The sequence below is a fragment of the Ruditapes philippinarum genome, unplaced genomic scaffold (assembly GCF_026571515.1).
Source record: "Ruditapes philippinarum isolate M1 unplaced genomic scaffold, ASM2657151v2 ctg3524_1_1_1_1, whole genome shotgun sequence".
Lineage (NCBI taxonomy): Eukaryota > Metazoa > Mollusca > Bivalvia > Venerida > Veneridae > Ruditapes > Ruditapes philippinarum.
This window is the reverse complement of record NW_026852478.1, coordinates 71,399-84,219: the sequence shown is the minus strand read 5'-3', so window position 1 is coordinate 84,219 and position 12,821 is coordinate 71,399. Positions and strand designations below refer to the sequence as shown.

Below are 12,821 nucleotides of genomic sequence, written 5' to 3'. Positions count from 1 at the left end.
TGCCAAAATGTAAATTCTAGCCCTTGTAGATTTGAAGAGGATTTAAAAAATTTTTCCTCCCTTCCAGGACTGTAGTTTTAACAATCTTGATAGAGTTCCTCTATACAACCACCCACCAATATAGCTCACAATCAGTACTATTTGCTCAGGTGAGCTGACTACAGCATGTGACTGACCTCTCTAGTAATTGGTTCATGTCTATCACACAGTAGAGCACTTTGTTTGTTCAAGTATTCAAAACAGTTTCTTGTTTCACTGAAGTCATGTCTACATCCCCATACAAGTCCACTAGCCTGCTGTGTTCTCAAATATTCTACCAGCTGTTCAAGTAAAACACACATACATTAATTTAACAATGTAAAATTTTGGTAGTGTAATTATCATTATCATAATTGGTTTACAATAATTTGTGGCATTTTACCTATAAACAGGTATAAATGTTGAATATAGAGGTAAAAGCCAAGCTAACTTCAACATTATTGTTTTAAATTTACCCTCCCTACTGTGCATGAAAATAATTACCTGCCTGACTCACAGAAACCAAATGTAATTTGGAATGTTTTAGCAGTAAAAATAATTGGGCAGTATATTAAGGACATTTTGAAAAACTTTACTCTGATTTTACATGTGTTACTCAATCACCATTATAACAGACATTAATTTGAAATATTTAACTAGTTCAGTCCCACTTTAATGAACATCAATGAATGATACTAGCATTTCTTTACTATTCAATAGATAAAACATTAACTGACAACACTATCAAAATTTCTTGAAACTCACATTATATGTAAATTCCCTTTACCATTATCATATTTCAGAAAGAAATTATGAATAGCTATCAAAAAATAATTCTTTTTCAAAACAATATTCTTAACTGAACAAGAGTTGTCTACAGGATAATGTGCTCCACTTTACCATTGTTCATAATTTCACAATAAGTAGACAAAACCTTCTTTGAAAAAAAAATTTTATTCATCTTTAAAAAAATTTTCTTTTCCTTTTAAAAAGGGCCCCCTCCTTTTTATAATTAAAACATCTTTTCTAATTAGAAGAGAATTTTGGGAAAAGGTTTTTTTACAAATACCCAACCCTTAAACAGATACTATATTTAGTGGAAAAAAAAGGGATAAAAGTTTTTTTTTAAAAAATTAAAAATTTAAAAAAAAAAAGCATTAAAATTTGATAAAATATCCTTTTTATGCCCAAATGACCTCAACCAAAAATTTTTAATTGTAAATGAAAACCACATTTAACAAAAAAAAACAGGGCTAAAAATCATTTTCAAAAAAAGTGTTTTAAATTTTTTTATTCCCTTTTATTTAAAAACCTTTCCCTAGGGCCCCCCAGTTCTTGGGGGTAACTTGTGTAGCCACACAGGTCCATACACAGCATATTATCAGCATATACAGTTATTGTTCCTCTTATTGCCTGAAATAGTAATAACACATGTCAATTTATTGCCTGGAATAATAATTTCACATGTTAATTTCTTAAAAAAATTTAAGAAAAAAACTAGAACTGCCACTGTCATGGCCTGAATACCCCCGCATACCACTTTGTCAGAATCAACAGTGACCATTGAGAGCTCAAAGACAACCTCCCTGCAAAATCTGAGGTTACTAAGCCAGTGCATTGCTAAGTTATGTATTCTACATGCTTTAAATATGAAAATGTCAGAATCAATACACTTTTGACAGGCATTCTTAAGCATTTGAGCAGACAAGCTTATCATAGTAAAATTCCTGTGACCTTGACCTTTGACTCAGTCACCTAAAAATCAAAAGGGGTCATCTACTAGTCATAAACAACCTCAATACCAAATATGAAGACTGTTGACCAAAGTCATCTTAAGCAATTGAGCTAACAAGCTTTTTTTAGTCAAGGTCCCTGTGACCTTGAACTTTGACCCAGTGACTTCAAAATCAAAAGGGGTCACCTAATGGTCATGATTAACCTCCATGTCAAATATTTAGACTGTGGGTCAAAGGATTTTTAAGTTTTTGGGCGGACTAGCTGTTTGAAGTCAAGGCCACTGTGACCTTCACCTTTGACCTGGTGACCTCAATATCAATAGGGGTTATCTACTAATCTTTACTAATCTCCATGCCAAATATGAAGACTGTGGGTCAATGGATTCTTAAGTAATTGGGCTGACAAGCTTTTTGAAGTCAAGACCCCTGTGACCTTGACATTTGACCTGGTGACCTCAAAATCAAGAGGGGTCATCTACTAATCGTGACTAACCTTCATGCCAAATATGAAGACTGTGGGTCAAAGGACTCTTAAGTTATTGGGCAGACAAGCTTTTTGAAGTCAATGCCCCTGTGACCTTCACCTTTGACCTGGTGACCTCAAAATCAATAGGGGTCATCTACTAATCATGACTAACCTCCATGCCAAATATGAAGACTGTGGGTCAAAGGATTCTTAAGTAATTGGGCAGACAAGAAAAAAACTGACTGCTGGATGACAAGCTGATTCCAGTCTACCCCACTTACAACTTTGTTTTGCAGGGTATAAATAGCAAACAGGAAGTATGCATATGTTATGTACAGTTAATATACTTCTGCAACACCCTGTGGTAGACAAAACATTGGTTGTTACTGAGAGGTTAAGTTTATCATGAAGACGAACTGTAGAAAGAATAAATACTGTCACTGTAAAGAAGTTATTGCTCTCCAGAGTTTACACTGTAAAAACATACATATTAGCATTTAATCACCATTTTGATGTACTGATAACTAAAGGTGAATGAGGGATGGGGGAAATAGGGATCTAAGTCAAACTAACATTATTAAGGTCATCTTTCAACATTTACTTGTGTAGGAAGACCTCAAGTGCCCATCCATGCATTATTTATTTAAACTGATTTAAGACGAAATGATGTCACAAAAATAAACCTATACTGGTTTCCTAGCAGTTTCCAGCTCCCTAGCAGTTTTCCAGCCCTTTATTATTTCTATCAAATACAGTCTATTATTACCAGTAAGGCACAGCAGTAAAAATAGTAAAGTGTTTTATATGTTTTGAAATTTTGCCTGTTGTTTGAAGTTATATAAGAGAACTTGCAACATTTAAAAATAAGCAACACCTGGGGAATTGTAGTTTGATGCCCATGCACAATAACTAAGACCCCATTCTATGTAAATTAATTACTTTGAACAAAATATTGCAGACAACATGAAAAAGGTCTGGAATTTCTATTTCTTTGATAAAATCATCTTAACATTGCCTATTGGTAATGAATTATAATCAAAATAAAAAAGGTCTGGAAAACTGTTATGAAATTTTGCATAAAAGTAAGAAAAGGTGTTATATTTCAGGCCTATGTTCCAATCAAAAAGTAAAGTAAAAGAGCAACATTTAAAACAGGTACCTAACTTTATTCTGTCAAAGTTTTGTACTTGTCCTTAGACAAGATATTTATTATTTGTAAAAAAGTGTGATTTGGGACTGAAAACTGCTAGGAAACCTATAGACCATGGATTTGCTGCATGCAATGTTTCTTTTAACATTCATATTTTCTGATCAAATGTAAAGAAGTTATTTACAAAAGTGAAAACATACAACAAGCATAGATAAACTCTTGTTATTACAAGATGACATGGTAAATGTTTTCCACAAATGACATCTTACTTCCTTATTTTATTTCAATGTTCAGATGCTTGCAATTTCATATATCCCTCTAACAAACCAAAATCTGTTAAGTATGAAATTTAGACCTGCTTAATAACAGATGAAATTATATTCTGTTCCAAAAATCTTTGATTTAATAAAAAGGAACTTACACCAAGGAAACAATCATACAACTTCTGTCTTGACTTTGTACATACTGGTGGACTTGGAAATTCATCTGATGTCAGCACTGACTGGTCTGACTCATAGCCTGCTCTAGAAGGTGCTAGTGTTCTACATAATACCTTCCCAATACCTACAAGTCTTTGTAAAATAATAATCACATCAACAGCAGAGCTTGAAATTGGTAGAGTTGTTAATACTGATTCACAACCATGTGCTGGGTGGGGTAATGAAATGTTTGATGTCAGAGAGTTTGTAAAAGAGTCTTCAATATGTGGAGAATTAATTGTAACATGAGGAGCTTCAGAATCTCGTAATTTACTTGCATGAGTTTTAAGAGTTGTTTTAGTTATATGATCACCGGAGACTGGATTGTCAAATGTCTTGTTAAATGGCACTGACTTTGTAGAATGCACAGTTTGAGATTTGACAATCTTTGAGGTAATTATACCCATTTTTGATTGAGATAGTTTTGTTTGGTTATCATTTATTACTCTAACATCTGGTTTGACAATGTGAGTAAAAGCTGATGTACTAAGAGCAGGCGGGATTTCAATGACTGGCTTAACAGGAACAAAAGCAGAAGAAACTGTCTGTACCACAGGCCTCATCACAGCCACATTACCAGCTATCTCTGATATCACTGTGATTGGTGCATTTTCAGAATTACCACCAGGTGGTGTTGATGATATCACTTCCTGTAATGGAGGAAAATTGAAGTCACCCTCTGGTGAACAAGAGTCATCTGTTATTGTCCCACTGTCATCTGATTCTTCATTTTGACTCTTTTCTATTTTTGAGCTCATAAACTTGGAAATTTCTGGGGAACCATTTGAATTACTTCTGTGAAATTCTTGCTTTGATGATTTTTGTATACCTTTCCTTACTGGAGCATTTCTATTTTCATTAAAAGAAGTTGGCACCATTTCTATGAACTTTTCACTTGACTGAATGTTTGGAAGAGAGCTGCTGTGCCGAAGATGTGCAAAAGAGAGTAAATAATCTTCATCATAATGACCTAATGACCTTGCCATATCACCCAAATAAGAACCTTTTAACATTGAACTCTGGGAAATATTAACTGGGTCAGAACTAGGACGTCTTTCTAAAAGTGACGTTGCTGAATCAAAATGCATCTCGGATATAGATTGTATAGGAAATTCTGGTGGTTTGGTATATTCTTGTCCCTTTGATTCAGCTTGATCTGTAGACGGTTGGTGCTGTCCTCGAATATTATTCTGAAAAAAAAAAATATGAGAATATTTACATTACTAATATAGTAACAATTATACCAATACAATGTAGTCGTCTACAGCATCTCTAATGGAGGGTTTTTGTCTTGACAAGACCAGAGATATTTCTCAATATTTGTATATAATCTGATAAAGGTCTAGACCAACAACTTTTGTGTAAATTTAATATAATATGCTCACATCATTTTTCCCAAATAATCTAAATCATTTTAATTATACAAAATGTCACAGATATGAAAAGTGTCTAAATGCTTTTAACTGACAAATCAAGCAAAGAATATAGCATAAAAAAACTGGTTTTCAGTTTAATTTATACTTTATTTCTTTAATTTCCATATTTTTCTGCTTCATGTTATCCATTTGATCTATGTAAGAATTTTATGTTTTTAGGCTTTTGGACCTTAGACTAGTAGAGCTCCTTAAATACACTGATACACAGTTTTAAATTGTCCCCTGTATGATTTTCTTTTTTCTATTTTTCCTTCTTATAATGTTGCACATGTTTGTTGGGATTTATACACTGTAATGCAAGTGATACAAGTCTTATGTGACCAGATGTTCATGAAAAGTCTATACAAGGAGATATTTCTACTTTATCTATAAATAGCTAACATATCTAATTGTCTGTACTTTAAGCTTATAGCAGATTGTTTTTTAGTTTGATTTTATACTAATATATCTTGTCAGTCAGTGTACCTAAAAATATGTCTGAAAATAATCAATCACAATAATAATAATCACATCAACATTTTTGCTGTGTTACTCTGTTACTGCTTGCTATGACAGTGGAAAGTAGTGGAGTGTCAGTTAGATCATGATTTAAATGAGAGTAGAACAAAATCAATCATGTACATACATGTAGAATTCTCAATGTTGAACCTATATATATAAGAAACAAAAATTTTCTTTCATTGAACAAAAAAAACCTGATAGTTTGTTTTCCATTTTATTAGTGAAATATCGTTTGAAATTACCATACTGCTGACAATCTTACCGGAGTAGATGTGAGCGAAGACGGTGATGTAAATGCACTATTTAAAGATGGTGTCAATGATTTAGAAGTGGTTCTCTGTCTTTCAGTTTTGTGACTAGGTGACTGTAAGGTACCAGTCCACTTTAACTCACACACTGGATACTGAAAATAAAAGTTAAAAAATCAAGATCTGAAATGTCACAATTGAATGATGTCATGTGCAATAATTATTACAATCATGAAATATTCTGCTTTTTTTCAAAAACAAGGAATTATTGTGAATGAATCTATTAGCTCAAGTTGTGAGCATGTCAAAATGAAAATTATGAATGTTTTCACATAACTAAATTTGTACTTGCAGGATTCTACATGTTCTGCTTCTAGTTTTTGTTAGTTTTGTTTTTTATTGTTGTTTTTTTTCTAACTTGCTTCAAGATGTATTCTTTTGCAAATTTGGAAAACAAAATTAATGAGTTATGAATCCAGATATTTCAAATAGTATTATTTCTTTTTCAAACAAAACAAAACAAGTTAAAAAGGTTCTTGCTTGGAAATTTTTAATACTTTAAAGGCATTTCATTTAACTCTTTTTAAAATTGTTTGAAAAAAAAAAACAACATTTGTATTGAGAATATAGTTTGAAATAATCGATCAATAGAAGAAGGTCTTTGGAGACCGGTGACTGTCGAAGGACATCCTTCTGTATCTTTCATAAATGGCTTATATTAACGAACTGTATGGGTTTTTTTTGTATTTCTTTTTCTTTAAGTGAAATAAACAATTATTCTTTTCAAAAAAAAATTAAATACAATTGTGTGAATAATAATTCCATGAAAAAAAAATAAAGTAAACACACAAGTTTACGCAGAAAATATCTCTATTTATTATGGCAGATGTCACTACTAATGTTATAATTTTATAGGTTTTTTTTTAATATAAACAATTTACTTTATGTAAAATTTTAGATAGATATTAGAGGAACATTAGTAATTTTCAAACACATCAAGTTTTTCACCTTAAACGGTCAAATAATGATAGAAAAATAGAGATATCATAGAAGTTAACACATAAAAGTGTTATAATGTACATAATTTGGTATACATCTCCAAATTTAATCTGTAACATACAGGAAAACAGTGTTTAGCTTGGTTTTCAAAAAATGTCAATTAACCAATCATGTACAGTTAACTTTACAGATCACATGCTCCTCCATGTACCAAAAACAGGTCATGTTCTCCTCCAGGCCTCAAAAATTAATCACGTACCAATACCCTGCGGGCTTCAGTCTGCAGGGAATGAAGCAGAGGTAAGATTAGGTAGTCAATAAGTACCACAAGTACAAGGTAATTTATAGTGTTCACCTAGAAACATTAACTGTTACACTACAGCCAGCATTGTACACATGTGACCTGTCTAGACCAGGTGATAGTCTTTGCTGTTTGATCACCATCTACACAGTCAGTACTTATTTTGAAATTTTCTCTGAGAAAAATTAATGGTTTTGTACTAACAGAACAACAAACAAGTCAGTTTAGGATATTTAGCTTTGTGTTAACACCAATGCTAAAATACTAAAAATACCATTCATTTACCATAGATGAAAGTTGTGTGACATATAAAAAAACAAAGCAAACATAGTAAGTTCACAGATATTTATATATTTATATTTACAGATATACCATGACATAATACGTTCACAGAAATACACTGACATAGTAACTTCACAGACATATCCTGACATAATAATTTCACACAGACATAACATGACATAATATGTTCAATGACATACCCTGATATAATATGTTCACAGAAATACACTGACATAGAAAGTTCACAGACATACCCTGATATAATATGTTCACAGAAATACACTGACATAGAAAGTTCACAGACATACCCTGATATAATATGTTCACAGAAATACACTGACATAGAAAGTTCACAGACATACCCTGATATAATATGTTCACAGAAATACACTGACATAGAAAGTTCACAGACATACCCTGATATAATATGTTCACAGAAATACACTGACATAGAAAGTTCACAGACATACCCTGATATAATATGTTCACAGAAATACACTGACATAGTAAGTTCACAGACATACCCTGATATAATATGTTCACAGAAATACACTGACATAGTAAGTTCACAGACATACCCTGATATAATATGTTCACAGAAATACACTGACATAGTAAGTTCACAGACATACCCTGATATAATATGTTCACAGAAATACACTGACATAGTAACTTCACAGACATACCCTGATATAATATGTTCACAGACATAACATGACATAATATGTTCATTGACATACCCTGATATAATATGTTCACAGAAATACACTGACATAGTAAGTTCACAGACATACCCTGATATAATATGTTCACAGAAATACACTGACATAGTAAGTTCACAGACATACCCTGATATAATATGTTCACAGAAATACACTGACATAGTAAGTTCACAGACATACCCTGATATAATATAAGACATACTCTAACATAAGTCCACAGACATACCCTATCAGCAGATACAGTTTGTGTGATCAACTTTTGCATATCTAACTTTAGCATTCCCACCCAGTGCTGAGCCTCGTTCAGAAAAAGATCACGCCATGTCTGCATCCTGTCAAAGAAAACAATACAGCATTGTTTAACTTGCAGATAAATTTGCCATTATTTACAAGGCTTTTGAGGATAAATGGTGTAGCTGACAGGTTAACACTTAATATAAGTTATTTTTGTATAATATTGTTGCTAATTGTTCTTGAAAAGGGCAAAAGAAAATGACGCCATTTAGATCTTTTATAAAACCATCTGTTTCATCCTTTTTTATGTGTCAGCTAAATGAACCCATTCCATATTTCTAGAAATTCATGTTTCCCACAGTTGCTATAAATAATCATCTCTACATTCAAAAATTGGCTGATGGATTCATTTTTCCCTATTACTTGATCAGTAATAGGTCATGCAAATTCCCAAAGATAGTTTTGTATATTCTCCTTTTCAAATTAGACTTACTCAGTAAGAATTTCCCAGATTTCAATTAGTGTCTGCAATAAAAGAGTTATATCCAAATTATATCCAAAAATGAGTATAGTATATCTTAAAAAATACAAGAGGGCCATGATGGCCCTGAGGTCGCTCACCTGTATATAGGCCCCCAACAAAGCTCATTGGGCTTTTTAAAAGAAGATTTTTTTTAAGTTTTTACTATACACATATAGTTAAAAACAATGACACCCCTGGGGCCGGGCCAGTTTTGACCCCAGGGCTTTTATTTGAACAAACTTTGTAGACACTTACTAGAAGATGTTTCATGCTTAATATCTAAACTCTAGCTATTTGGGTTTTTTCAAAGAAGATTTTAAGTTTTTGCTATACACATATAAAGAAAATCATTGACCCCTGGGGCGGGGCCAATTTTGACCCCAGGTCTTTTATTTGAACAAACTTTGTAGACACTCACTAAAAGATGTTTCATGCTTAATATCTTAACTTTAGCTATTTGGGTTTTTTCAAAGAAGATTTTTTAAGTTTTTGCTATACACATATAAGGAAAATCAATGACCCCCGGGGCGGTGCCAATTTTGACCCCAGGGCTGTTATTTGAACAAACTTGGTAGACACCTATTAGAACATGTTTGATGCTCAATATCTTAGCCATAGCTCTTTGAGTTCTTTAAAAGAAGATTTTTTAAGTTTTTACTATATTCATATAGGGAAAATCAATGACCCCCGGGGCGGGGCCAATTTTGACCCCAGGGCTTTTATTTGAACAAACTTGGTAGACACTTATTAGAACATGTTTCATGCTAAATATCTTAGCTCTAACTCTTTTGGTTCTTTAAAAGAAGATTTTTTAAGTTTTTACTATATGCATATAGGGAAAATCAATGACCCCCTGGGGCTGGGCCAATTTTGACCCCAGGGCTTTTATTTGAACAAACTTGGTAGACATCTATTAGAACATGTTTGATGCTCAATATCTTAGCCATAGCTCTTTGAATTCTTTAAAAGAAGATTTTTTAAGTTTTTACTATATGCATATAGGGAAAATCAATGACCCCCTGGGGCGGGGCAAATTTTGACCCCAGGGCTTTTATTTGAACAAACTTGGTAGACACCCATTAGAACATGTTTCATGCTAAATATCTTAGCTCTAGCTCTTTGGGTTCTTTAAAAGAAGATTTTTTAAGTTTTTACCATATGCATATAGGGAAAATCAATGACCCCCCCGGGCGGGGCCAATTTTGACCCCAGGGCTTTTATTTGAACAAACTTGGTAGACACTCACTAGAAGATGTTTCATGCCAAATATCTAAGCTCTAGCTCTTAGGGTTTTTTTAAAAGAAGATATTTAAAGTTTTTTCTTTCGGTTGCCATGGCAACCAGAGTTCTGCATGGAATTAAATTCTTTGAACAATTTTTAAAGGTGACCACCAAAGGAACATTCCTGTGAAGTTTGGATGAAATTGGCCTAGTGGTTTATGAGGAGATGTCATTTAAAGTAAAAGTTTACGGACGACGGACGGACGACGGACGGACGACTGACGAAAAGCGATCACAAAAGCTCACCCTGTCACTTTGTGACAGGTGAGCTAAAAACTATTCCATAATTCATGGGAAGTCTGATAATTTATACATGGGTTTAGCAGTTTTAAGGCTGAACAACTAATGAAACTTACTGTGGAGTAATATAGATTGCCCAGTCTTGGTCTAACTGGTTCAGTCTATATGCCAAACTCAACATCAATTTGTTTATCTCCAAAACATTCTGAAAACAGAGATAACAACAAATCACATTGATGGATCATTACACTATATACAGGGTTTCTTCAACATCATGAATTAATATTTGTGATTTAATGAATTACAGCAATAGTGCAGTTTTATAAATTAATTATATGTTTGACAGGATATGTTACCATGTATAATTAGTTAAAACTGTATAACACTCACCTTCAGGCTTGATTATAGTATATTATACAACCTCTCATAAAATCATTACATGAATAAATAATGAACATAATAAACAATTGTCGAACATTTTAGTGAAAAATGTTTGATAATACATAATTAGTGTATTATATAAGTAGTTTCATAAATACTTCAAAGTTTCTTTGACTCAGTATCTCCAATGTTTTCTAGATTTTTTGAACAAGGCTTTATGTAGGGTATCATTTAAAATTTGATGTCAATATTTTAAGAGTATACAAAATTTATTTTAATTTTATTGTAAAAGGAAGCTATAAGTCTTTTAACACTCTCTTGAATCGGTTCCTAGAACCAACCAGTACTACAAAAAGAATAACCACTCAGTCATGCAACCATTTAATTTTTTTCACCACTTATCCTCTATAGATTACCAAATAACTTTTACAAACTATTTAATTGGGAGCGTGATGTTAAATTTTATTAAATCTTATTTTAAAAGTAATCTCTAAATAAAATAGTTTTGTACTGTTTCCATTCCTAACAGTGAAAGATAATAAATGTATATAGTTACAGTTTGTTTATTCTGTTTCAGTAACTCCATGACATCTGACATGAGGAGTTTGTAGAATTCCTGTGCTGCCTCTACCGTGATGTTAAAATACCTGTATGTATAAACATGCATTATAGATTAGTAATCATTCCAACATATTTAGTGACTTTATGTTTTGAGATCAAACTAAAAACCATGAACTTGACCAGAAGTGACATCATAATAATTATATATATCATAATACCTTTCCTGTGTATCTTTTCATTTTGCCACATTTTGAATCATTTTCTATTGATATTTCTTTCTTATCATGACTAATCTATTAAAGTATCATATATAATGTTTCATTATAAAAGCACTTATATCAGTTTGAATTTAACAGAAATTCTACTTTTCATAAAAGTTTCACAGTACTTTGAACATTCAAAAGCTATGACAGGTAAAAGCCAGACGGACCAAGTGATTCAAGCCTGTACCCTCTTATTCTGAGTCTACATCAATCTGAGTCAATCCAAAAATCATTCTATTACCATCCACAAATCACTCATATTATTAATGAATGATTTTAAAAACTATATATCTGAATCATTACAGGACAACACCTACTTGTTAAAAGCAGACTGGTAATTGTGCTTGTAGTCTGTCACCTCATCTCTTATATGACCTATCATCATGTTTAACTACAAATACAAACAAAATATCATTATGTTTTTATTGAAACATAGATTATATTTAGGAAATAGATATCAATTCTGAGTGCATTGTTTGTAGATAATGCACGGTTTGAGTTCAAATGTGTAGTTATATAATCATGAAGGCCTTTGAACGAAAAAACATGCATTATTATATGATCTAAATATAGCTGCAATCTCATTGGTCCAAACAGTAGTCAACAGAACTTTTTATAAAATCATATTGACTGGGTGTAGTATCATATTCACTGGCTGAATTGGATTTTCCCAGTCTAAAAATAGATTGAGACTCATATTCAATGATCATACACCGTAGACTGTTAATTACGCGTGTTAATTAAAAAAAAATTGTTGTTTATTGTTCTTTATGGCATATTTCTCGATTAAAATATCATTACTTTACTATAATATCATTAAAGGTTACACGGCAATGATGAGTATAAACTTGAATTATTTTTGTATGTGCAGCGCGTCCCGCGTGGTTGTTGCATGCCTAACACGTGCCTCCTTTTTCCCGGGCTTCAACAAGGCAAAATTTATACATGTATATAAGGTTGTATTTTTTTTTTATTTCTTAGCCTATTAATATAATAAAAC

General features: G+C 32.3%; 1 protein-coding gene across 1 annotated transcript in view; it reads right to left on the bottom strand.

Moving 5' to 3' along the window:
• The window catches only part of LOC132714491 (uncharacterized), a 71,256-nt gene that overhangs the window by 20,932 nt on the left and 37,503 nt on the right, over window positions 1-12,821 (bottom strand). Inside the window, exons 14-21 of the mRNA XM_060697388.1 lie at window positions 12,139-12,212; window positions 11,554-11,644; window positions 10,733-10,821; window positions 8,565-8,670; window positions 6,049-6,189; window positions 3,792-5,039; window positions 1,331-1,431; window positions 177-345 (exon numbers count right to left, since the gene is read on the bottom strand). Coding sequence (XP_060553371.1) covers window positions 177-345; window positions 1,331-1,431; window positions 3,792-5,039; window positions 6,049-6,189; window positions 8,565-8,670; window positions 10,733-10,821; window positions 11,554-11,644; window positions 12,139-12,212 — 2,019 coding nt within the window. The remainder of the gene's footprint in view (window positions 1-176; window positions 346-1,330; window positions 1,432-3,791; window positions 5,040-6,048; window positions 6,190-8,564; window positions 8,671-10,732; window positions 10,822-11,553; window positions 11,645-12,138; window positions 12,213-12,821) is intronic.